Source organism: Eleginops maclovinus, chromosome 2 (genome assembly GCF_036324505.1).
Source record: "Eleginops maclovinus isolate JMC-PN-2008 ecotype Puerto Natales chromosome 2, JC_Emac_rtc_rv5, whole genome shotgun sequence".
Taxonomy (NCBI): Eukaryota; Metazoa; Chordata; class Actinopteri; order Perciformes; family Eleginopidae; genus Eleginops; species Eleginops maclovinus.
Window position 1 is genome coordinate 14,156,150 of NC_086350.1, and position 27,997 is coordinate 14,184,146.

Genomic DNA, 27,997 nt, shown 5'->3' on the forward strand with positions numbered 1-27,997 from the left:
GGATTCACAGCCCAGAGTCAGTGCTGTAGCATCCACAGCTCAAGAATTGCCAATAAATCTTTCCTTTGGAGCTCTGGTCACAGGAGGCAAACAGCAAATCACTTCCCCTGTAGCTATCAGCAAAGGAGGTCCTGTCCTGTCTTTGGAGGCCACAGGGGCCATGGATCTTTCTAACTACAGACCAGTGAGAGCTATGGTTGCTTTGTCTGATTCAAGCCAAGGAGTCGTGACCACTGTTGTAGAGGATGATGGGACTCCAGTAGACCTCACAGCGGGTAGGAGGAGTGTTTGCTGTGATGTCATTTACAAGCTACCATTTACAGGAAGCTGCAGAACACAGCCACCTGTTACAGAGCAGCCTGACAACCGTTTTGGCTACAGAGATGACCACTACCAATACGATAATGCTGGAATGTATGGGATCAAAGGCATGACTGGAATAAAAGCTTCAATGTCTGAGACCAACCTGACAGAGGCAGGATTGTTCCCCTATGATCCGAAGAATGACTTTGACTATCTCAGTGGATCTTCAGATGGCGCTATAGATCTCACTGCTGCCAAACTTTCAGCTGGTGAGTTTGGGGGTATTTCTGCATGTGTACAAGTGTTTCATAACCAATGTCTGCGCTTGCATTTAATTGTCTTAGTAAAAGGGAAAACTTTAATTCAAAAGTCCCATTCTTCTTTAGCTTATACAGTTACGGTTCAATACTTTGCTTATTGAAAGCATATATTGTTGTGTTCTTTTTTCAGTCTATCAATTCGTGCTTGCATAATTTTTTGATTTGCTTAGGTGTTATATGCATGTTTTCATTTAATATTAACACCAGCTTGTTTGTTTTGTTTTTTGTCTTCTTACAGATGCATGTGTGTGCCTCCGTGTGCTACCTCAATATTTTGGTTTTGCATCTTGCTAGCCAACAATAACTGCAGATATGCATGTCACATGAGCCTTTTATATCCAAATTGCATGACCTTAATCTCGTTTAAATATGTTTCTGAATTATAATGTATCTGATTAAGTAAAATATATATCTTTGGACTTATTATGGCAGGTAAAGCTCTTGACTACACTAGCAAAGCCACTGGAGTCTACCCTGGGATGACTACGGCTCCATACTCCAAGATCCCCACAGCTGGGTTTGGTGTAAATGGAGTTCTAAGAACCTCAGATGGAATAGTTTACTCCTCTGTTGCTGCTCCAGATCCTTCCACATATGCAATCACAACTCAACCAGGCTCCATCTTTAGCACAGCCCTAACACCTACATCAACAGTCCAGAACCAGTCATTGCCACATCCGTATGGTTTTATTCCCAGTACAGACCCTGGACAGATCATTCCTTTTGAAACAGGGCTACCTAAGGAGCTTCTCCCCACAGCTTTGGCTGACATCATAACAGGCTATCCAGATATGTACTCAGATACTACCCTGGAAGCAATTGCTGCCTCTCTAGATGCCTTAGCCTCTTCCTCAATATTCCCTGGTTTAGACAACACCAAGATGGCCCAGTATCAGATGGAAAGGGAGTTTCTAGAGCTAGAGAAGCTTAAGCAGCTTTGTCTCGCTGAGGAGCTGGAGTGGGAGAGGCAGGAAATCCAGCGTTACCGTGAACAGGAGCAGCTCATGGTCCAAAGGGAGCTTGAGGAGCTTCAGGCTCTGAAACAGCAGCTTCTAATGCAACAAGAGGAAGAGCACCATGCCCACATGGTGGCCCAGCAGGAGACATATGCCCAGCAGAAAGAGCAGTTGCAGCAAATCCAACAACTCCAACTGCAACTCCAGAGCCAGCTTGATGAGCACTATGGTAGCACTGGTACTACAGGAAATCTGTTAGAAGCTAAATATGCAGGGGTAGGGGATAGTGGCCAGTATTGGCCTGTCAAAGATGAGTCTACAACTCCATCTATTGGGACAAAGTTAGAGGAAAGTCAGGACCAGCTTAAACTAGTTAAGAAACTACAAGCTGATCAGGACACAGGAAAAAGAATAATTGATAGTGGAGTGCAGACAGATGATGAAGACTCAGCAGAGAAGCAGCCCGTAGGAAGGAGAAAGAAGAGCAAGAGAAATAATGATAGCTCAGCTCAGACTGATGATGAAGACCAAGATGAATGGGATGCTCCAACAAAAGCTCGACGACGATCTCGAAAACATAGCAGTGATGGAAAACATGGCTCTAAGGTCTCTAGTATTGCAATCCAAACAGTGGCAGAGATATCTGTCCAGACCGACCACTCTGGAACTATCAAACGACCAAATGTCCAGATGGACACAAGGGTAGAAATAATTAAACATATCTCAGCTCCAGAGAACTTTCAGAGGGGTGGCAGTCTGAGCTGTCAGACAGACTATGACAGAAGGTACACCCCCATTGAGGTTGGCTACAGCACACAGCTGAAAGCAGATGTCCCCTCGAAGTCTAAGGTCTTCTATACATCAGTCTCCCCCATGTCCCCGGAAAAGTCACTTGGAGGGCAAAGAATGCTGACTGCAGACCCAACCAGATTTTCTTCTGGACCTCGGACACTAAAGGCTGGTCAGAAGTCTTTTTCTGATCCTAAATCCCTTAGTCCTGCCACAGATGACAGGATCGGTGGATACTATGCAGAAAGCTATTCTGTAAGTCATAGCAGAATATAAACGATAATATTATGATAATTGTTTTTATTACTTATATTTTTTTAAGAATGATGAAAGTTATTTAAAGCACTATTGACAAGCAATTATTGGCAGAAATGGAATGTTGTATTCACAACATATAATCACGTTATATCTAAGAATCATTGTGTTTTTCTGATCTTTTTATGAGGCCTTCATATCTTCATTGGCAGCAGGTACTTTTTCACATAGGGAGCCATGTTGTACTGCCATGTTTCTTGAGTAGCCCATAATGATTGCATTTTACATTAACTAAAGGCCTACAATAAGCCTCAAAAGGAAGGGAATAGTGGGGAAGTTGTTTGCAACATGCAACCTCTACAATAAATATTAAATACAAAAATAATAGTGAAGCATTTAGTTAATTGCGTTTGAATTGTGTTCATCATAATGATTCAAAGATTTGTATATTTTTCTTCTATTTTCTAGAGTCGTGGCTCTCCCTCTGGTACAGGTAAGAAGGTAAAGCGAACATTACCAGACCCCCCTCCTGAGGATGACTCCCTGACAGGACGGTCAGGCTACAGCAGCAACTCTGCTCGTCGCCGTCTTGCGCGCAGTACAACAATGGCCCGGGCAAAGATCCTTCAGGACATTGACAAGGAGCTGGATCTGGTGGAGAGAGAATCTTCTAAACTTCGCAAGAAACAAGCTGAGCTAGATGAAGAGGAAAAGGAGATTGACGCCAAATTACGGTGAGATGCCACCCATTTAACATTAACTATTTAGGATATACACTGTAGGTTTGCACTTTGTTGTGCAAGCTGACAGTATAACCTAAATAGTGTAACCAATGAATAAGTTATAACCTGATTATAAGTAAAATCATTGCGTTCATCGCTCCCATGCAAATCATTATTCCTGATTAATCTGCATGATTCCCTTCTTACCTTGATAGCTTATGGGCTAAAAGGCTGCCTTGACATCATTCAGTGAGACCTCTCCACATTCACATATGTCACACTCATACAAAAGGTACTAATGTGTGCAAACCCAGAACATTGTTGGTTCTTTGGTTGTGATGGCAGTAGAATTGTTTGTGCTAACAACATAAACCAATATATGCCCTTTTTTCATATTACTCTAGGTACCTGGAGATGGGTATCAACCGACGTAAGGATGCCTTACTGAAGGAGAGAGAGAAGAGAGAAAGGGCTTATCTCCAGGGGGTGGCAGAGGAAAGAGATTACATGTCAGACAGTGAGGTTAGCAACATAAGAGAAGCCAGGGGTGATGGCCTGGAGAGACCACGGACAGCTCCACAGTCTGAGTTTGACCAATTCATCCCCCCTCAGACAGAAGCTGATTCCCAGTACAACACACTAACTAGTCCCTACTCTCACTATGCCCAATATGTTCCTCAGACCCAAACCACCAGTCACTACACCCAACAGAACCTATATCAGCAGCAGTCCCTTTACCAACAACAGGTATCTCCTTACTCAAGCCTTTCCCTCTCTCATGCCCAGGCTCAGTCAAGCAGCTACCAACATGCTCTGCTTTTGCAGCAGGGTAAGCAGCGGCAAACCACCCTGTCTGATTTAGAGCCCAAGATCAGAACCAACTATGAAGTGATACACAACCAGCCTCTGCTCATTGTGCCAACCTCAACAGAAAGTGGTTATGGGGTTGCTCACCTTGGGGGAAAGTATGGCAGTTTGGACTTAAGAATAGGGATAGGGGAGAGGAGCATGGTGTCCAGTCCCATGTCAAGCATTTCTGCTGATTCCTTCTATGCTGATATTGAACACCACAATTCCAGGAACTACGTGCTGATAGAGGACATAGGGGAACTCACCAAGGCCTCAACAGGTCTGAGCAACACTGGCTTGGGATCCGGATTCAACATTCCTGATAAGGAGTTGTCCAAGGCAGACAGACTACTCAGGGCAGCAGAAGTCAGGCGCTCAGCGGAGGTGAATCACGTGTATTTCTGTTATTGATCACTGATTCAGCTAAATCTAACATCCATTATTGCATTTGTTATTGTGACATTTGTTAATGTGTGCCATATTATTTTTCCTTTTAGGTGGCAGATTTTTTAGGCTCATCTCGACTTCAGGGTTATGGTAAAGGAGAAGATGACACTATGGAGGAGCCTTATGAGCTAAAACTACTGAAGCAGCAGATTAAGCAAGAGTTCAGGCGAGGAAATGAGGGACTAGAACACTTAACAGGCCTCGGCCTGCCCCAGTATCTCCCCAGTGATGGCAGTTTTCGGCACTTCCCTAAAGGAGAAAAATATAGCATCGGCAGGCTCACTCTTGAAAAACAGGCTGCAAAGCAACTCCCAGCAGCTGTGCTTTACCAGAAACAAATGAAGAACAAAAAGGCCCAAATAGACCCTAAGGCAATCACAAAATGCTCTCCAATTCAGGAGACTAGGGACCTGGAGCCCGACTATGGCAGCTACATGGGATCTGGGGCCTCTTCTGTGACAAATCTTGCTGCTACAGCTAGGTTGCTTCAGGATGAGATTACATTTGGGCTAAGAAAGAACTTGTCTGAGCAGCAAAAATATTTAGGATCCTCCCTGGGTGCAAACTTAGCTGGCTCTCTTAATCTTGGGCAGTCCCTTGGACTTGGATCTACTATCAGGGCCACTGCCCATGATGATGGCACCTACCCAAGTGGCACCCGTTCCCGACCCTCATCACGCCCTTCTTCCCGCCCCTCTTCTGTCTATGGCTTGGATCTATCCATCAAAAGGGACCTATCCAGCTCCTCACTTAGACTTAAAACAGAAGGAGAGGTCCTGGATGCAGCATTTGCCCCTGGGGTGGCCAGAGCAAAGCCCACTAGTTTACCTATCAGCCAAAGTAGGGGCCGTATCCCCATTGTGGCTCAGAACTCTGAGGAGGAGAGTCCTCTGAGCCCAGTGGGGCAGCCTATGGGTATGGCTAGAGCCTCAGCTGGACCTCTCCCTCCCATCTCTGCTGACTCCAGGGACCAATTTGGTTCAAGCCATTCCCTGCCAGAGGTACAGCAACATATGAGGGAGGAATCTCGGACAAGAGGCTATGATCGAGACATCGCATTTATCATGGATGACTTACAAGGCGCCATGTCTGACAGCGAAGGTAAATGGAGCCTTACACTGTTGCAGCAACTTGACTGTGTGGACCTGCTTGTCATGCATGCTAATGCTGAGTGGTCTTACTGAGTTAACTGGTTCTATTTCAGTCAGCATTCCAGATAATTGTTGTTTGTTGTTGATTGCTATGTTTCCCTTTATACGGTAAATGTCACATTAGATGTTTGCATGTTGTTTCCTTTCTTTTTACGTAATATTTTACTACCGGTACATAATACTCTGCTTGAGTTTATGTATGTCACTAATCAGTTCTACCCATGTTTGTCCTGTGATTAAATCAGCATGCTTTAGCTTTTTATCTTACAATAGCTTTATTTTACAATTAAAATGTCATCCTTACTCTTAAAACTCCGTGGTAACACAGCTGGTATGCACAAGTTCAATGGGCTTGAAGTTATTTATACATGTTGTCCACATTATGGATGCCTTATTCTTAGTGAAAGCCCAACATTCATTATTATTATACCCAGCAATGTATGTTTCACAGTCACACTAAACTAAGTGTCTGCACTGGGGACACAGTGAATGCATCATTAATTAAACGCAGTGCACTCCTTCACAACACTTCAGGTGTTTTGGCACATAATGGCAGAAATGTATATTTTTTCAGAAACTAAGCTTTAAAGCTAGAGTATGATTAATCTTTAAAAGTGAGTTTCCCTGAAAAACTTGTAGTACAAGTTAAGCTTTGTATTATGAAAAAACCCTTAACTGTGCAAGTCATTCTTTAATAGAACAATGTTATATTAAGTACTTATTTAATATGTGAAGTGCCTCATAAACATGAATTCAGTTATCTTTGACATAATACGTGTGTGTTTCAAAATGTTTGGTTAAGACTGTTTAAGCTGATTAACAGACTAGACCATCTGGAAGATGCAGAGCTAAGTACTTTATATAAAAAGCTATGACAAGGAGTGTCTAGGGATTCTCTATCTCTTTCCAGCCCCTCCCCTACAAACCAAAAATAGTGTCTTTGTGAAAAGTAGGACCTTACCTCAGAAAAAAATATAATGATTTACACCCTTTCAGCTGTTTGGGAAAGAAACTAGAGGCAGAAAGTTGAAAAGAATTCTGCTGAATCATTGTTTCTAGATGAATTCAGGTGTTCTGCAAGTGCAGTGGAGGCATTCACGTTGTGCAGTTACTTCCCTCTAACTCTAGGCTAGTCATTGACACCAATATAAGGGTAATCTAAGTTTCAGGAGCTCCTGTGCATGAAAAACTATTCTGCAATGCAACAACTTTTACTCAAGGACTACCATGCAGTTCTGTTCAGCCTTCTGTTACAAATGACAAGTTTCACATTATTGTGTCTCTTCTTTCAGTTTTATTTGTCTTTGTTTCTATATGTCTTTAATTTTGTATGTGTATCTGAATGTGCATCCTTGCATGTTGTGCACTTTATGTTATCCATTTCCATTTTAATAAAGTGAATGTTTTCTGCTTGTTGTTTGTTGCTGTGGGTGTCTCATTGCCATGTGAGATGTCCATGTCGCATAGAAATGAACAGCAAATATTGACGTGTACAGTCTCCATCTTTTTAAGTGTGGGATTTTTAGCGTGCCATTAGGTAAGGGAAATCTAGTTCTGAATACATCAATATAACAATTAAAAAGTAATACTTAAGATTTATTTTGGAACAATACGTTTTGCATTTAACAGTAACAAGTGTACTTAGGCACTGCCAAGATTGTAATGACTTTCGCAAAACACTGGCCTGATTAGGACCAAATTGAAAAAGGTTTGATGTCATATACCTTGAATATGATATAACAATGCTTAATGTGATAAGCAATTTTGTCTTATTTTCTGGACCATTTGCAAAGGATCATTATGGGTAAACTCTTTGTCACGATATTTGACCTAAGATAAAAGTGTCCATTTGCCTTGATTACAGCACTAAGTGAGCCCATGCTGGTTTTGAACAGAGATGATGCCAGAATCTTTCATGAAAGTATCAGACACGGTAGAGTATTTTACAGTACTAGTTAAAAACCTTTACTTTCATGTTACTGCTGTGACTCAAATTTATATTAAATGATAGATGACCTTTAAAATGCCCCCTCAAATGTATTTGTTTCTGTTTTCCATAATGCTACTGCTCCAATTTGTAGACCTGCAGTATTTGGAACAAGGCATTTTATTGACTATTGATCACAATGCATGTGCTAAAGTATACCTTCAATATAAATCTAGTCGAAGCACTGTTGCTGTAGTTTGTTAGATCACTTAACATGTGTTGAACGCATTTCTGAAAAATACGTATAACTTTGTACCCCAGCTGGAGGCCCAAACTGGAATATAGAAGGTGAGACAGCATCACAATTCCTTGTAGTTGAATAGACGCTGTATGCCTCCATGCCACATATCATGGTTCTGAATGATCCGCTTTTCAGGATGCTTTTGTAAACACACCCAACTCATTCTATTATGACCCACATCTCAAAACTATCTACGTCATTTAGCAGATCTACAGCAGTTGACATGTCAGAACCCATCTTAATGGCACCATATATGTATGTTGTATGTGTAATATACTTAAGTGACTACAGTAAAACATCATTCTGGAATGATCACACTGCGTTAGCATATCACACCCATTTTCAGTATTCATGTTCATGCACTTTTGCATCACTATCACATATATATTGTATGATCATGCGTGTTACTGTTATTGCAGAGTATATACGTTGAGGCCTTTTATTCAACTTTAATAGAAATCTGAAGGTTGATGTTACCCCTGATGACTGATTACACATCATAAAACGCTAATACTGAAGAGAAGGGACAAGGGCTTTCTAATATAATTAATTTATCCACCAGACAACACTTACCTTCAGAGTATATAGTCATCAAGCCATTTCTCCTCTTCATTATTGCTGCATTTCCTTGGTGGAATTATATCACTGATAATATAAAGAGACATATGCCAGACCTGCACATTCTTTCCTTGGTGACAATGTATTTCGTCATGCACCAAAGTGATGACTCACATTTCTAATGGAAAACATTCTCAACCAACCTGACTTGTTACTATGGCTTTAGATGACCTTTGAGCTTTGCAACAATTCTGCAAAATGCAACACAAGACAACCAATAGCATATGTTAAAAATCCTTTAATAGTGTTGGATTTCCGTATAATGAGCTTATTTTTGGAGGGGGTCACAACATGTTATTTGCAGTTTTATAAATAAATGACTCTGCCAGTTCACAGTTACAGTGAGGGAAATAAGAATTTGATCCACTGCTGATTTTGTTAGTTTGCCAATTTACAAAGAAATTAACAATCTATACTTATTTCCCACAATTAAATGCAAATCAATTTATATCTTTTTTGTATGTACATTTCTGGATTTTCTTTTTGATATTCTGTCTCTCACTGTTAAAATAACCCTACCATTAAAAGTATAGACTTTTAATTTATTTGTAAGTGGGCAAACTTACAAAATCTGCAGGGGATCAAACGCTTATTTCCTTCGATGTATATGGTTTTGATCTTATAAAAAGGTACTGAAGAGGACTTAAATAATTTAATTAAAATATGCAGTGCTAACAATTATTTGGAAATTGGCAAACAAGGTGTATACTGATATATATATATATATATATATATATATATATATATGTTCTTAATATTCTAGTTATAATTTTTATTGTGATTAAGAGAATAAAACAGACAATGAGGCAATTCCAACCCACATTGTTTTGTTTGAAATGATTGAATACAATAGATAATTTCCAAGGGTTACATTCAACAAAAATGTTTAACTTAAAGCAGTTATTAAAATATGGACAAAAAAGAGCCTGCACACTGAGAGGGGATGCACTGCATGGTATCAAGACGCATGAAAAACCTTAGGCTTTTGAAACTTATTCATCTTTCATTAAGTGCTTGTAGTGACCATTTGATCCCACAGACAGCATGGATAGGCTGGAACAGAGTTTATACTTCTTTGTTTTCACCTATCCAGTCAGGACAGATCAGAGATCTTCCTACATTTCTGCAAGTAGGGATAAATGTGTGACACACCTAATGAATACTTAAGATTGTTTCTAAAGCTTGATTGCAAGAATGATTTCTGCACAAGTTATCATTACCATGTAAAGATTTGTCAAGCAAAGGGGCATGTAGTGTGTAGGCTGTTAATAACCATCTTTTCCTGTCTAGCCTATCACCTAAGGAGAGAGGACACAGATTGGTTTGATAAGCCAAGTGAGGGGCATCCGCAGGCCAGGAGACAGGTGAGATTCAAGACAACCCAATTTAACTTCAAACTAATGTATGCTGTTTCCTTCCTTGATTCCTCAGCGTGGAATGTTTTTTGAAATTAAAATATTTTTTCTTCATGTTGCAAATCAAATTCAAATTTTTCTCAGATGAAACTGGTACCATATGCATTCCCTAACAATCACATCAAGCTGAAGAGAGACCCAAAGGATACCAGTGTGTCAGGTACAAGGCAAACATAAAAAACACATACATGCCATATTCACACTTCACTTATACATTTCAGCTAGTATATTTAAGATTTGCATGTTTACTTTTCCCTCAGGCAACGGACTTGGGATCCGGGTAGTAGGTGGGAAGGAGATTCCAGGGAGCCGAGGACAGATTGGAGCCTACATTGCCAAGGTCATCCCAGGTGGTGTGGCAGAACAAACAGGACAAGTTGTAGAGGGTAAGAGAATAATGAATAAAAGGATGGGGTATGAATTAAGTGTTTATCTGCTTCCCCTGGCCCCTTTTAAATTGTATTGTTATATCAAATCAGGGAATACATCATGCACCTTTCACATGGGAAAAATTGAAAATACCATGCAATTTAGAATAGTAAGAAAAACAATGTTGTAGATCCTTTTACAAGAGAACATGTTAAGTTGACGCAATAAATCATGCCTTTGCAGCACATGGAAATAAAAATCAGGCCTGATAGATTAATGTTGTAAAAGCAAATATTTAAACTGTTGTTATTTATAGGGCAGTGTAAAAAGCCTTAAGTAAAAATCCCTTCCTAAATCACTGAATCCCAGATGGGGATTTGAGCTGCTGCTGTATTGTTGTGGTCTGTCATGTGTCATTCCCCAACACATGACATCCAAACACAGAAAAAGCCGATCAACCGTCCACAGCACAGGGCCGTGCTAGCAATTAGGCTATATATATATACACACACACACACACACACACACACACACACACACACACACACACACACACACACACACACACACACACACACACACACACACACACACACACACACACACACACACAAATTATTAGAATGTTGTAATGATCAATCTTATATTGTTTATTGCTGGAAAGAGAGGACCCTGAATATCATTGGCAATTTACATAGCTTTTTTTCCAGCTATTTTTAGGGCCAAATCAGTTTTAGTTTCCCTATTTAAAAAGGATCTTCTCTGTAGGGACTGCAGTGACTGCTGTTACACAGGGGAGGGGGTGAAAGACAGACCAACTATTTATATTTGTCCATTTTGGATTGGAAATAATAGGACTAAAAATGTTAAACTGGATTTACTTTTTCATGCCAATAATAGCTGTGATATATAAAAAGGAACAGTGGTCAGTTGGGCAATCTTCACCTAGCATACACAGAACTGTAACTATGCAAATGTGACGTTTATTTTTGTCTTAACGAGAATGGCAGAAGAACATGCCTTCAGGTGCAAAGATAAATAAAGTGGAGGAAGATATAGCGAAATATATACAGAATGCAGAGGGAATTCTCTTTATGAGCAGTGGCTCATGTAGAAGGATGGGGAGTCATAATGCAAACATTTAATATCACAGCCGCTGATGAGATGCTTTGAAAGCAGAAGTAAAATCTGAAGAACACATTCCAGTTGTTCGACCAACGCCGCATACAGCTCTGGCCTAGGTTGGAAGTTTAAGTTTTCAGTGCACTAGTGGTTGTATATTATACCATTAAGATACACATTTAAATACTATTAGTAACGTATTCAGTCTAATTTCTTCTGCATCTGACATATCATTCATTGTTTGAGTAAAACCAATGTAATAGGCTGGATACGTTTCCTGTTTCTGTCACGATATTAATTAAGTTTCCCACTGGATGTAAGATACAACATCGAAGCATCACTTCTGTGACGCCAAAGCATAAATACCGTGTCTTAGCAATCGCGCCGATTGCGCATGTTCCTGTTTTGTTCCACACTCCAGTCCTGTTGGTGGCGTAAGCCCCTTTATCTGGTTTACCAAGGTGAAACTATCAAACTGTTCGGTTGTATTAAAGGGAAGCTGTGTAAGGGGACTCGCCGTTACGGCTGTGAACAAATTGTGTTCTTTAAAGAAAAGGTTGAACTTAAATCAGTAAATGCGCCCTAGTGAAACGCATCTCCCGCACCTAAGAAAGTGTAACGAGGGCAGTGCAAGCGACCAGACACGCACGCACTCACAGCCAAACATTTCCAGCAACCGTCCTGTCTCACGTAATAGCTGCAACAAATCTCGCTATTTACCCTCTTTACTTCCCCGTTTCAGTAGTGCAACGTTTGCACTGAAACCATGGACTCGGACACATTTACGCATCATTCGATTGACTTACATTTTAAAGTGTGCGTCAGATTGACCGTCTCCAGGTGGAAGTTAGGTTGGCCTAACAGGGAAACCTTTAACTAGTTAGTTCTCGCGTAATTTCAAGATCTCGTGAGGTACAAAATGTTTGTTTTGTTTTGTTTATAACGATACATATGTGTTTCAAGTAACCACAAATAACCTGTAATGTCTGAAGGAAAAATGATTATAGAAATAATAGGTTATTCTTGTTTTATATCAATGGGACTTAGAAGCTGTATGTAAATGCTTTAGAAACTGTATTATCTCTATGTAAAGACGAGTCTGGTGGGGGGCTACATGTAGGCAGCACGTTCCATAGCATCACGTTTCATTTCATAAAGAGGGAGGGGTGAAACTAATTTGCCTACAGTCTATAAGATATTGTGTGGGAATTGATAACATACTTCTGAATCTGCTTGCTTGCTTTCATCACATCACAGGAATGCAGGTGTTGGAGTGGAACGGAATCCTTCTGATGGGAAAGACTTATGAAGAAGTGCAGTGCATTGTGGGCCAGCCATGCGCGGAGGCGGAGATCTGTGTTAGACTGTGAGTTACATCTGTCATCATTTACCCCTCTATCCCTCTGAAACTCCAAAATGTTTAACTGCAATATGGTAACTCCGCACCTTATTCTCCACCTTCCTTTCCCTCCTCTTTATTCCACATCCCATCATCTGACAAATATCACCCTCTGACTGATTACTGCTATGATACACTGGTTGATGTTCCATTATACATTTCAAACAGAGACCTTGACATGCTGTCTGACCCTGAGCACCCACAAGCCCTGGAGCACCATGTCCAGCTTAAGGCTGGTATGTACAAGGATTTGTTGGTTCGTCTGCATGCATGCATATATCTGTGCACCTATTTCACATACATTCAAGGTGAATTACTGTGTTAATTTTTCTCAGTAGGTGGGCAGCGTTCCCCTGGTGTGGACCCTAATCAATTGGCAGCAGAACTGCAGAAGGTGTCCCAGCAGCTGGCTCCTGGTTTGGCTGGAACAGGGCTTGGGTCTGGGGGTTTGGGGGTCCTCTCTGCACTGGAGCGTTCTGCCCTCCTCCACTCGGGTACTGGCTCAGCTGCCTCCAGTGGTGTGCCAAGCCCTGGCCAGCCTGCATCCCCAGCGATAAACAAGAAACAAAGACACAAGGTTGTGGATTAAAATTGATATCAATATGAAATCATATAAGCAGTACGTGACACTTCAAAGGGAAGGTTGCATGTGAAGGTCAAACAGTGTAACTGTGTTCATCAGAGCGCGACAGGACATTTACATGTGTTATTTTGAAAGGCATGTCAAACTGATAGAAAAAATAGGATGCATTATGGTATGACAAATGGGGATGAATGTCAAGCACAGTACAAACACAAATGTAGAAATATATAATTAATTATCTACTGTAAAAGACACTTTTTATTAATGAACATGTATGAATCGAATATTTAATTAACCTTCTCAAAATTCACTTGAGGACTTTTCAAGTCAATTGCACTCTTCAGATAGTCATATGTCTCCTGTGACTCATAGATCTGGTGAGAAATTTATACTCAGCAATTGTCTACAAGGACAACCCATTCATCTGTAAGATTACAATGTAGAGAGGTCAATTTAGGTCAGAGCACCTTTTAACAACACCTAATCTCAGGGGAATGTCTTGCCTGAACTATTCTTCGTGGGTCAGATCATAAAAGAATCATTTATCAACCATTGTATGCTCTCCCCTATTTCTGTAGCCTATAGAGGTCATGAGGACACCTCATCCCATCACTGGAGAAATTCAGGTATTTAAACATTTAGAAAACATACTAGATAGGTGTTTTCAACTGTAGTTCAGTCTGCATCACACAGCCTCCCCTCCACTCTTTTTTCCTCTCAGCTCCAAATCAATTATGACAGGAACCTGGGAAACTTGATCGTGCATGTTCTGCAGGCCAGAAACCTGGCCCAGAGGGACAACGACGGCTACTCTGACCCATTTGTCAAGGTCTACCTCTTACCTGGGAGAGGGTGAGTTCTGACTGTGTTTGAGTGTTCACAAATGTCTGGTCTTTGTCTGCCTTTCTGCTTCTGTGTCTGTCTTGTTTTCTCTCCCCCTATTTCTTTCTGACCCTATATTGTGTCTTGTACGAAATTGTCTAACTACCTGAGCTTGTGTGAGAGAATGAGACTGGAGATGATGATATGAGGCATTCATTTGTAGTTTAATTTGATTCAATCTCTTTGGATTACTGGATGGGTGTTTTATACCACATAGGAAGTTGTGAGAGGAGATAATTTGCCATTCTGAAACATTATACTATGTTCAATTATCTGGTCATAGACAGCATGTGTATGCTATCATACTCTAAGCTGAATTTGTGTATTTTCCGCAAAGTATTATGTCCTGCTTTTACTTCTCTCGCCTGATCCACCCAAAAGCTTCTTACAAAGAGCCTGTGAATAGCAAGAGAAAGGATCAATACAGCCTTATCTGCTCTGTAACAGTATCTGCTCTTAGATAAAGACCCCATTAGACCTGTGTATGAGATTATAAGACCCTTCTATTGCGCACTTAGAATGAAAGCTGTACAGGAGAGCCTTTTTGTTCCCCTGCTGTTTCATTTGAAGAATATTTTAATAAGTACACGGCCACGGTACAAGAAGCAACAGTTCAGAATAGTGAATTAGTCATTCACCCATGAGCCAGTTGAAATCATTGTGAGGTTTTTTGGTCTTGCGTCACATACATTGCTTGGGCACAAAAACAGTGATACACCCTGCAGAGAATATTGATTGCCTCAGCTCTCTATCCTTTACTGCCTTTTATTTAAGCTCTCTGAGCTTCTCTGACTGTCTTTTGTGTTTTTGCTTTTCTTGTTTGTGATATCTGCCCTCCTCTTCCTCTTCTGGACTCCCTCAGCCAAGTCATGGTTGTCCAGAATGCAAGGTAGCGTGGTGCTGATCTTTGCTTTTCGTTGGTGTTTTGTTTTTTCTTTCTGTAAATTATGTCTCCAAAGTGCTTCTCCATCCTTTTGTTGTGGCCTTTGTTGTTCGTCTAATTATCTGTTCAATTCCATGTTGTTTAAGAAAACTCCTGTCATTGCTTTTTCTCTCCATGCCTCTCACTTTTAACACTTCTCAGCCTCTATCTCTGAAGTGCTTTGTGATTTTTGTAAAATCATCCAAGACAATTTGAACATTTACATTTGAAATTGTTTTCTGATGTCTCCAGAGCAGGAGATTGACTATTTTACAAGCATCTATTCAGTCCGCAGTTTTTGAGCATATCATAGTGTAGTAAATGTTTGCCATGGGGTCAGGCAGGGAAGAGAAATGTAAATCTATTACTGACAACCAATCATTCTGAATATCATGACTTATCAGTGCTGATAACAAGAGAAGGACCAAGTATGCCCAGAAGACCATGAACCCAGAATGGAACCAGACTGTCATCTACAAGAACATTCATTTGGAGCAGGTACTGTGCAGCATGACATTATCAAACACCTTACACACAAACCCTCCCTTTGTGTTGCTTGTGCAGTCAGTGTTTGTGCTGCGGGCCAGTTTCGGTGAAGTCGATGTCTCATTATACTCTTCTTAGGATTCTGTCCCAATGCCTTGTCCGCAGGGCTGTCCTCCATATCCCTGTGCAACCCCTTATCAGCTCTCCCAAGGCTCAACTCAATAACCATCATTTCTGCTCTCACGCTGCCTCAACACAGACAGCCTAACTGCATATCAATTTAACAAAAATAATGATAGAAACATTGTAATTGTGCTGTGTGCTTTTCTGTCACACTGTGTTAGTTATTGCATATGGGTGCTTGTGTTTTCTTCATTGATGTCTTTGTTTGCTATGTTGTTTGTGAAAAATATACAACACTGTACAACTGTAATTACAACAGTGAGGAAGTGCAGATGCAGTAGCTTTAGTGGTCAAATAGAGGCCTTCATTGGACTCTCTGGGGCTTCCTTCTGTTAATCACATCTCTGATGGCTGGAGCCTGCCGGTCTCAAAACTGCTGCGGCATCACCCCTGAGATATGTTTCAATCTCCCGTCACACTTACCTATATACATATTCACAAGTGTATGTGTGTGCATATTGGAAGAAACCAAATATAATGTAAGTCCTTATGTTCCTAGCTCATTAAAGTCAATAACCCTTCTAGGTTTTAATTTATTCACATACATTTTTTTTCTCCTCTCACATGTACAAAAACACTGGACCACGCACACACAGTTATCTCCCTCACACTTACATATGCACACACAAACCATCGTCATAATCAGTTTCCCTTTCTCCTTCCCTTTTTTTTTATCCAGTTAAAGAAAAAGACGCTGGAGGTGACAGTGTGGGACTATGACAGATCCTCTTCCAATGATTTCCTGGGAGAAGTGAGTGCTTTTGGAATCTCAAAATAAAATGTCAAATACTTTAAATGTTTACCGCACGCATAGTTCACGCCTGCTTTTCTCACAAGCATTCCTTATTACTTAATATTATGAGCCTTATCTCTCTCGCACAAGTTCCCTAGTCAATCTTTGCTTTATGGCTGTAAATCTGTCTGTAGTGCTGTTCGTCTCGTGCTTGATTCTGTATGCATGACAATTCTTTAGCAAAACACTAGTCTGGACACGCTTTGATGTAAACAATCCAAATTCTTCTCCCTTTACCCTTGTATGTCACAGTACCTGTTAGTCCCATCCTAAATGCGGGCTTCGTTTTAGAGTTTTGAATATTTTTGTTTCTTTCTAACAATGTGTGTTTGTATGTTAATTGTGTCTCAGGTGTTGATTGACTTGTCGAACACTGCCCAACTAGACAACACTCCTCGTTGGCTGCTTCTGAACGAGCAGAGTGAGAGCATTGAGCACAGCAAAGCCCACAATGCTGCTCAAGGACCACCAGGGTCTGGATCAGGTCAGGGTTATGGTCAGGGACACAGTCTAGGCCATATGTCAGGCCCTGGGATGGGGCCTGGGCTTGGTATGGGACAGGGACAAGGACCAGACGGGAGTCTAGATTCACCAAAGAACTCTGTCATCAAGAGTAGAAGCCATGGAATCTTCCCTGATCCAGCCAAAGGTAAAAAAAAGTCTCCATTAATAACTTATTTTTCAGACTGGGAACGACTTACTGTATACACCCTCAATTTCCATAATATCTGTGAATCAGCACAATGACACAGATTTTCTTTGGTGGGTGTTCGTTTGGGACAAATGTGATTCTTGATTTTGTCCCTTACTCATTCTTCAAAAAGAAAGAGGCTGTTACCATAGAAACTTAAATGAGAATAATTTCCTGCAGTAATTACACTCTAAGCACTTGTCAATTGCTACATGGCACAATAAGGACTGCTGTGGAGCAGAACAAAATAATAAGGTTAACAGTATGAATTCGTCTACATCTCTCTAGCACCATGAGCAGTCATAACCTACCATCTACCTCTTTCTGCAGACATGCAGATGTTGCCTTTGGAAAAGTCTCACAGCAGCCCAGGTAGCTCCAAGTCTTCCTCTGATGGCCAACTGCGCTCCCATGGCCCCTCCCGAAGCCAAAGCAAGAGCAGCGTCACTCAGGCCCACCTTGAGGATGCTGGGATAGCCATTGCTGCTGCCGAGGCGGCTGTGCAACAGTCCCGCCTGCAACCAAGTAAATCCCACCCCTACCCATAATACACTTCCTGTGACATGCTTCCTTTTTCCTGTGCATGCAAGCTATGTTGATCCTTTGAAAAAAAACCTGACTCGCTGTGCGATTAGCTCCTTAACATTTTACCTTTGCCTTCTGCTCTTCACTTTTATTGTGAGCACAAAAATATTGGTTTTGAAATAAAAATCTCTTATGAGTTATATTTCGTAGTCCTCCAAGTTATATCAATCTTTCTATTATAGTCACTAAACAAAACCCAAGTTTGTTAGGATAACAAGTGAGCTATATCAAATCCTCAACTTGCTGCATAATGTCTTTAAATCTTAATTTAAATATTTATAAATCTGGCACATAGTGCACTAAATAAAATATTTTTCAGAATTTCCCATCTGTTAAACATTTTTGCCTACATGCTACCTAATTTGTTATCTTAAGTAGGACATAAAGCTGATATATTGATGTGAATGACATACACAGAAGTATAGTCTAACATTTTCAACTCAACAACAAAACTAAAGAAACATTTATGTTTAATTAGTTACGAATAAGAGCCCCAGACCCCTGTTTCTACATCAATTCTGCATGTGCCAATCCCAAACATATGGTTTCTACATGGAGATCTCTAACCCAAATAAAGAAACCAAACAGGGATGGCAATCCCTCGCCTCTTGTTCTGTATTAACATAGTTTTAACAATATCCATTCATGTTTATGCATAATTTTTAGTTTGGTGTCTTCAAAATAAAGTACTATGCTGTCATCCCTTCCTTAGACATGTTAGCCCAGTGTAAGCATGCAGTTGCAGCTTCCCTGGCTACTATTCCCTGGCCACTGAGGACTTTGTGATGCTGTAGTCGCTCTGTGTGTCTGCATGTGTGTGCCATATGAATGAACCCTCAGAAAAGTCACAAAAAATGCACAAAGACACACACAGGTTTGGCTCCCCTCCCTACCCAATCCTCTCCCAAATTTGCCTCCTAAAACAAAGTGGAAACAAATCTGAGACTGAACCAGTCAAACCAGGAAACACAGTCAACAGGACGCGCTCTCACCAGCCAATGACAGTAAAGCGGTCAGCTAACCATGAGAGGAGCAGGTGGGGAAGGTGAGGCAACAAAGGAAACTGCTAAATATTAGTAATACTAACTCATCAACCATAATGTTATAACACTAAAACCATCAAATAATTAAAGATAAGACACTAAATATAGGCCATATAACCAAATGTGTAAAAAATTGTAAGTATCAAAATATTTCTCATTTAATTATTTTCATTCATGTCAGTCTGTTAAAGTTTGAATGTGCATGTGTGTGTTTGTATGTTGTTGTTGTGTTGTTTTTTGATAAATATGTTTTTATGACTAGAAAAACCTACTTCCCAGCTATTTGTGCCGAAGTTCAGGCTTTAATCGTTGGAAACGTAGACAGTGGACACCTCAATAAATCAATCCTTATGCTAGACAGAAACACTTCACATATTCTCTGAGCTAATCACACTACTGTATGAGCATGACTCAGCAGCAACCAGGAACCAAGAAAAAAAGGAAGTATATCAGAGGACATCCAAAATGATCAAACCCAATTAATTTTCATTTGTGAATTAAACTTTGTATCCTTAATTTACTTCAACTGTGGGCTTGATGAGTAAACCAAGGTCCTTTACAAAGCACCGCTAAATGCAAGGACACGCTGTCATTTACACTTATCTGCCTTCCCCTGATATGCCATTATGTGATGCTCAGTCAAAGTTATGTGTGACAGACAGTGGCACTGTCAGTGAGAGATAGCTTGGGGTGTAAAGTGTTTCCTTTGCATGAGTCAGTAAAGATGTGCCATGTTGGCATAGATAGATAGATAGATAGATGGACAGATAGATAGATAGACACACAAATATATATAAAAACACACACACACGCACACACACACACACACACACACACACACACACACACACACACATACACACACACATATAAATACATATGTAATTTCATCACCACCATCACACTTGCTCTTGCCATCCTAAGGACCAGGACACCGACTGGGTGATGTCTCGGGGTCAGTGGTGCTGTCGGCCCCAAGTCTTGTGGGAGACGCATATGGAGGTCTGGATGGGGAAGATGGGGAGGGCACTGGAGTGGACAGTGCCATTTTTCAAGTCCCACGCATGTAAGACTATTTAAAGCTCATTCTAAGCACATCCGGTAATGCTTGAGGCTGACAGTAATCCATCATTACTAATGACTTATGATGCTCATATGTTTTTTTTTCTTACAGCGGAAAGACTATTCCTAATGGCACAGACAAACACCAACTAGGGACCCCGGAAAATGAAGGCAAGTTCCAGAAATGGCCTCTGCTAACAGTTGTAACTTGGTTGTAGGTCTCCACCTGCTGGGTACTTTGTATAACAGCATTATTTATTTATTTGTTTATTTACATAGACAGTCTTTCAACAACTTTTACACCGTGTTTTCTTAAAGACTATTTAAATGTGTAGTTAAATGCTCAGTTAAGTGCTTATTGTCAATATTTACACAGCCTGATGACTTTATGCATGGCTGGGGTGGTGGAAGAGAAGTGGATGTCACACTATCCTACCCACTGTCATAACTATATCTACGTTTCATGTAGCTCAGGTGTCATGGTGCCTCCCTTTCTTCTCTAGTTACACTTTGTAACAAAGAGCACTAGGTCATCTTAGGCTGTAGCGTGGCAGTTGTTGGACAGATGGGGGTCAGGAAACTGACTGCAAAAACGTCATTATACTCTGAGTACAGGTTCAACAATGCATAACTGTTAAACAATTTAAATGTATTGCTTTCTTGTGCAACCATAGGAATGTGCCTTCAGTTATGTTAAAATCAGACTAGAATATCCAAATTTAGACACTTCAAAAATGTATCACACAATACCTCTTTTCATTTCTTTTTTCAGCCGGTAAAACACAAGTTATAGGCGAGATCAAGGTGGCTCTCAAGAAGGAGGTAAAGACAGAGGGGGACCAACTGGTCTTGGAGATCCTTCAATGCAGAAACATCACTTACAAGTTCAAAAGCCCCGACCACCTACCAGGTCTGGAAGTAGTCTGTTTTTGTGAACATGAATTAATGGCAGTATCTATGTCTTTGTAGAAGCGTCACTAATCCTGTTTCTTGCTGTATCTTATTTGCCCTCAGATCTGTATGTGAAGTTATATGTGGTAAATGTAGCCACTCAGAAAAGGATCATCAAGAAGAAGACAAGAGTTTGTCGACATGACAGAGAGCCCTCCTTCAATGAGACCTTCAGGTTCCCCCTAAACTCAACTGGACACTCCATACAGGTATAAGTAACCACACAACGACACACTTTGTCCACCTGTCAAGTTCATACCCAGTATCTCTCAAAAGCTTTATTGAAGTTATTAAAATGGGAGGCTTGTTACTTCTGTAAATACAATTCATAAACCTCATTATGGTAAATAAACTGGTCTAAAGCCTCATGTAGCAGCTGTAGAGATTGAACCTCCTCCTAATAGGATGCAAGATATGAGCAGGTAAAAGTTGCTGGTAAATTCTATAAAACTTCATTTCAACACAAACAATTGTTGTTTAATAAATATGGGCAAATCTAATTAAAACCATACTCACTGACTATGTTTTGACAATAATGCTAAAGACAAACCTATGTGTAATATGAAACAAATATTAATACATTTACTGATAGTTTTGTTTGGAATATAGGATAATCTTTATATTACTACTGTATATTTCATTTGAAGGCTCAGCTAATCAATAGATGACACTTTGTCGGGTTGTAACCTCTTCACCCAATGGTGGTTGCATTATTAATGCTGGATAACATGCTTTTAGCCATGCAGGTTTCAAGATGGAATGGGTTCTTAAGCTGACAAAGCACAAACACAATCAATCAGATAACTTCCGAGTAAGCCATGACAGATGTGTTTCTCTCTGATGTATTCCCAGCTTTTCTTGGTGTCCAACGGAGGCAAGTTCATGAAGAAGACCCTAATTGGGGAAGCCTACATCTGGCTGGACAAGGTTGACATGAGAAAGAGAGTGGTCAGCTGGCACAAGTTGTTTGTGAGCTCCAATCAGACCAACCCTTGAGCAGCACAACAACAAGCTGGAGAAAAGGTGAAGCCAGAGTTCAGAGATCTGACAACAAGACAAATAAGAGCAAATATATTTCAAAAGAGGAACCAAACAAATGTATTTGAGTTCATGAGTGTTGAGAAGGGAGAAATGATCTGCTAATACCATTACAGTTGTATCTTTCCAACACTGCCAGCACACGTCCACCTCCTCCACTACCGACTCTGTGCTGACTGTGATTTTAAGATGCAAACATGCAAGCACCACAGCAAGCTCTGAAACGAACCCAGCAGCAATATGGCTGTGTGAGTGTGTCCTTCTTACCATGATTCCAATTCAATGACATGAGCCTTTGTCGGTATAGGGCTCTGCAACTACGCTAACATATCTCTCAGAGGGGAAAAATGAAAAAAATGGTGTTTTCTTCATCTGAGATTCATTGTGGGAATGTCCATATGATGGTTGTGATGTGTGTGGACATCAGTGGTCTTGAAATGTTAAATATGAAGGAATGCATATTTTTTTGTATGAAAGTCTTTCAGTTGTATGTAAAAATATAAAAAAACAAAGTCAGACAGATGACTTTTGCTATGTGATGATGGAAAATGTACAGCACTTCAGATTGTAGATATCACACATGCAGATTACAGAGCATATCAGAGAACCACACTGTACAGTGTGGTGTTTATATAATATACAAAGGTATCAGATGCAGAATATATCTAATAACATATACAGTACAAGAGTTGTTCTCATATTACTAGATTATATATAATACAAAATAGTTTGTTTGAGACTGTGAGTGACGCACTGACAATCCAGTAGGCTACTCTAGTCTATGGTGTAGGCAGTCTTAATAGCCGTTACGTGAATGTGGACCTATGTGAGCTCATGGATGTTCATGAAAAAAAGCTCCTTTAGTCCTTTGATCACACTGATGCACCATTAGATGTTCAACAGGGCTTTGATGGATTGCAAAATTTTAAACGTCAACATCCAGTAACATTTTGCTATTTCATTAGCATGCTATTGTGTGAGGCAGGAATTACAATACAATGACCAGCAGTTATGTGTTTCAAAGTCCAATCACTTGCTATGTTGAAAGTCACAAGCCAACTGTTGAGGATGAGATGAGTTTATTACATTTGTGTCAAGTGTATGACATTTTTACTTTAAGGCTGTGGTTGTTACTTAGAGTATGCTAATATTTATTTCTGTGTAGCCTATCATGTAATTACACTGTTGGTATGGACATGTAATTCACAAGTTGTGTCAAAACCATACGTGTGTCTGCGACTGTCATCACCTCAGTATGACAGCTCTGCTTTCTGTGTGTAAGTAATGCCCCTCCTCTGAGTTTAACCTTGAAAAAAACATTTCAAATTAAGAAAAAGTGTTCCTACCTGTCAAATGTCAAGGTTCCTCCGTGTTTCTGGCTGTGCTGTAAAACTCACCAAGCTGTTTTGTGTCAGTGACTCCCACAACACAGTGAACCAGCCTCTTTCACTGCCTGTGACCAAAACACTCACTCAGGCGCATTGGGGTTCTCTCATATTTTCAGTCAGTCAGATGGGGCCACATATAATTATCTTGCAATGTTTTGCCACCATATCTAAAGAATAGGGGGAAAAAACACTTTGAGTGACCCTCAGATCGACTGTTGTTGTGTTTAGGCATATCATAGGGCTGATGCAATTTTTTTAAAAGAATAACATATAACAGAAGAAACACACCTAAAACAAGATGTCACCTAAATCTTACTACAAAGGGTAACGAAAGAATATAATATGAAGGGAATGTGGTTGAGTTTTCCAATAACTATTTTGTTGTGCCAACCTTGTTTTGTTTTTTTATTCCAGAAACATTGATTTTTAATTCTATGCAACATAGATGTGTTTGAATGCATTTGTTTTTTTGGAACTAAATGTTATGTATGTGAACATATGGTCTAAAAATGGCTTACAGAAAAATGAAAAAAAAACTTTAATTTGTACTTTATTGAAGAAAATATAAAATAAATAGATTTTTTTTACTGATTTTAATAGAAATTAATGTTAAAAGCTGTTAACATCTACATAGAGATTGTGCACTTTATTATTACATAGTTTATTTTCTTGTCTCATTTTAACTGTCATGACATGCAAGATTATGTGTTTTGTGCTTCTGCATTGAAATGAACTGACTAATGGTGTATGTGGTGGCAGAAAACATTGTGGTGTGCATTTTGTATCTATGTGGCAAAAGAAAAAACATGCAGACACGTTGGGGTTTCTCAACATAATGCACAATTTGGGGAAAATCACCTGTCTACATCATGCTCATAGTCTAATTACCAGTCTCTGTACAGTAAAGTAAATAAGACATATTCCCTAAATGCTCAGTCAGCCCCTCGTGTTTCATTAGACTTCCCTCAAGCTAATTAATGTTTGTTCAAATCAGCTGTTGCCTGTAATTGTGAAACCATCTATGTGTTGTCGTTCTGACAGGTGTGAATGTGACTCGAGTCCTTTGACATGTGTATATAAAGTGTTTATTTTCTACAAAGATTGAATGTTTATATTGTCTGAAGTTTGAGCATGTGAGTGTCGAAAAAAATCACAAAAGACTTATAACTGTACAGCAATGTGTGTCTATAGTTGTGCAAGGGGAGTTGACTGTAATCAATCAAAACATGTTCCGTCAACCAATGACTATCTGTGCAACCATGTCCCATACACGGCTGAAAACAACACAAAGGGAAAAAAATCGATTCAACTTTAACAGTTGTCTAAGACTTTATGTTTTGGATGTTGCATGTTTTGTTGATGGTTTGTCTGTATATTTTGCCTACAGATTATGTTTAAAAGAGACAGAGATATGTATAGATTTATCTGTATGCTGACTGTAAAGAAATATGCTTGTAAAATTGTCTTGTTTTTCACTCCGTGTAAAAACAAGGAATCTAATGTTATGGTTTTGTGGTTGTACACAGGATGTGTTGAGATATTATGCAAATTGTGCTGTAAAGAAAATCAGCTGTTTCCCCTGAGTCTAAAGAATAAATATTAAGAAGAGCTATATCAAACCCGCAAAGTGAAGCTTGGTTTTGTTTTGAAATAACATTATCACATTTGTTGTTCTTAAATAGGGACCGAATTGCTTAACAGTTGGATAACATATTTTGACTTCACACAATTATAGATGTCTTGACTAATGTGCATTAGTTAACTTCACTAGGTAATCAATAATACTTCGTTATGTTTTTTTAATTTTTTTTTTACAAAGTATCAGTTGCAGCATTAAGTTAGCCTTTTACGTGTTGTTTTTCAGTGTTGAGACCATGGATGTAGGGCTGGGTGCTGGGATAAACTGCAATTTAGAACCGAAAATATTAATAAAAACCTTGGGTCTGAGCATGCGCAGGGTAGAATGGCGCTGACTTTAAAATGTAAGGAATAGAAGAGGCCGCTCGGAAATGTACTGTGTGGTATTGTACAGTGTTGTCTTTTGAAGATATTTACAAGGTAAGTCAAGCAATAGGCCTACATAATTGTGTTTGAATGTAGGTTTCGGACTGCTGTCGCTAGCTAACTTTGGCTAAGCTTAAACTAAACGTAGACTACCTAATGTGAGGGCAAGCAAATCGTTCCTGTGTTTACATACATGTCTCTGCTTATTCTCTGTAGCTCCCGACTCTTGTACCGCTGTAGCAGAGTCTCTCCCACACATTGCTATGGTTAAATGTGTATAAATGAGCCTGTGCAACATTAATTCCACTAAAGTCTGGATAAAAAATCACAGGTGCATGTGTCGGTTTGTCCTTTCCTTGCCTCTGTCGTCAGCCAGCCAAGTTGAACAGCATGCTATTAATAATGATTCCTGTTTAGGATGGTAATATCATCTTTATTTACTCAACTTTAACAACACTGTTTGTGCTTTGGTCACTCACTTTGGGTCCAATTTATTTTTGAAGTTGCGTTACTAGTGTAGAAACATCGTTTTAAATCGTAAAAGAGCAATTGAATGACTTGGTGTAACTATCCTAAAATCAAATGAAAAATATGTATATTTTAAATGTTGTCTTGCAGTATTTCAACCACTTTCAGTTCAGATTGATGCTTTGCTTGGAGAACAAACTCCAAGGGGAATATCATTTAACTATGACCTGTGTTATTACTTTGATGTATTATTTGCAGCTTTACATATGATTGCTTTAGGAGAATATAACCAGTTTTTCGATTCCTAGTTTATTTCACTGCAGACTGCAAGTCTTAGTCTATTTGTTTGACTGCATTATTTTTTCGAGTAAGATTAACAGTGTAGTAAGTGTCACTGTGCCATTCTTCATGAGACCACCAGATGGTGCCAGAATAATGCACATTGTGTTTTTGATTTATGAAGGTTGTATTTACAGTGAGAAAGTAACACCTTAACAAACTACATTCTTTATTTTTTGGATTAATTTAATTATCATCTATTAATTAGACCTGCTCATAGGATAACATTGTGTTGTTTTTGTGGACCCTGCCCTTTTGTTCTTCAAGTAGCTCTTCAAATGAACAATGCAAAAGTTAACATTTAATTGCCAAAACTATACAGATACTCTGTGACTCTTATACAATTAGGTAATATAAACAAGGTTGCATACAGATACTTCTATTTTGCAGTGAAGTTTAAAAGTTGCTAAACATTGTCTTTTTTAACATTCATGTTCAAGAATTTCGTCCACTGGGCTGCTGGTGCGACTTTCTGTTGAAGACTTTTCTCTTGGTCACGTTCTTTGGTTGTCTATAGGTTCTTTAGAACTCATTGTGAGTTCCAAGTACTTGCATTTTTTCTTTAGTTTTCATGTGTGCTCCAGGTTGACATTTTTCTTGAGGCATCTGTCACATTGATTCTGCATCTGTTTTGAGAACTGGTTTTGGGTCGTCCAATGTGCACTCTGCGCCCTTAATTTAATTTCTTATATTTATCAGATCTATGTAGTTTGTATTTTTGTAGATGTCTCTTCTCCGGCCCATGTGGGTTTGGGGTCCTGACAACTCAAGAATTGGCTGGATTTTATTACATTTTCGATATGATTTAAATTTGTTTTTTTATAAGATCATGTTGCCAGTAGACAGGTAAAGACTGTAATAGTAAATTACATTCAGAGGAACAAATACGATTTTATCTTTTATATTTAAAGGAAGTTATATTCACCCCATTCTTTTTGACTAAATTGTTATATATTTACCTGCTGTAAGAACAAACACTTGTTTATACCTAGTGAAACACCTGTAGCGGGAACTACTATGGAAGACCTCTCTTTATATTTTGGATGTCTGTCTGGATGTGGATACTTTATGTGTTCGGTGGTGATAGCATTGGAGCAGGGGTGCCAGATGTAGAGGGTGTGGGTAAGGCAACATTGGAACATTGCATTGTGGACGTACTTGAGTGTTATTATTTGCTTATTTTGATGTTTATTAAAAAGAAAGTAACATACATCCACATACATCCATAACATGTTACTAAAATAAGGCAACTAGTTTGAAGCATAAATCTGTAACAGCAGCTGATAAATGTGATTTTAATAAATAACCTCCAGATGGCAGTATCCTTTATCAAATAACAGCATCTTTCACTGACTAACCAATCCTTACCCAGTGGGGCTTTTACACAGTATTGCATTGACATGATTATCAGATATGTCCGTGTATACATGTGGTTCTCTCTTATAGGGATGCTAAAGGGCTCAGGGTTAGCCTATTAGGCTAATATTAACAGTTTAGTGTGTGCATACTTAATTTGGACACAAATAAATATTTTTTTAATTATTTGCAAAATTCATGTTTGTGTGGAGTAAAATACGCAGGTCCATAGGGATGACCAGGTTATAACTGTAATAGGTAAAGCAAAACTGTTGCAATT

At 39.5% G+C, this 27,997-nt stretch overlaps 1 protein-coding gene across 1 annotated transcript; it reads left to right on the forward strand.

The window, feature by feature from the left end:
• The first annotated feature begins 927 nt into the window (after positions 1-927).
• Positions 928-25,163, forward strand: LOC134858569 (protein piccolo-like). Its single transcript, XM_063874545.1, has 24 exons — positions 928-2,623; positions 3,092-3,357; positions 3,750-4,578; positions 4,692-5,742; positions 7,657-7,725; positions 8,041-8,067; positions 9,929-10,002; positions 10,138-10,213; positions 10,314-10,439; positions 12,802-12,910; positions 13,112-13,179; positions 13,279-13,520; positions 14,105-14,152; positions 14,248-14,378; positions 15,271-15,297; positions 15,735-15,828; positions 16,679-16,750; positions 17,144-17,441; positions 17,814-18,008; positions 20,036-20,177; positions 20,286-20,344; positions 20,946-21,083; positions 21,188-21,333; positions 21,977-25,163. The coding sequence occupies exons 1-24, from the start codon at positions 1,049-1,051 to the stop codon at positions 22,118-22,120; spliced, it is 6,006 nt and encodes a 2,001-aa protein (XP_063730615.1). The 5' UTR covers positions 928-1,048; the 3' UTR covers positions 22,121-25,163.
• The last annotated feature ends 2,834 nt before the right edge of the window (positions 25,164-27,997 follow it).

Excerpts from the sequence above, each read along its gene's own strand:
- LOC134858569 (XM_063874545.1), top strand. The coding sequence starts at position 1,049 with ATGGCAGGTAAAGCTCTTGACTACACTAGCAAAGCCACTGGAGTCTAC. Across the intron at positions 2,624-3,091 it reads ACTATGCAGAAAGCTATTCT|AGTCGTGGCTCTCCCTCTGG; the intron begins GTAAGTCATAGC and ends TCTATTTTCTAG. Across the intron at positions 3,358-3,749 it reads GAGATTGACGCCAAATTACG|GTACCTGGAGATGGGTATCA; the intron begins GTGAGATGCCAC and ends ATATTACTCTAG.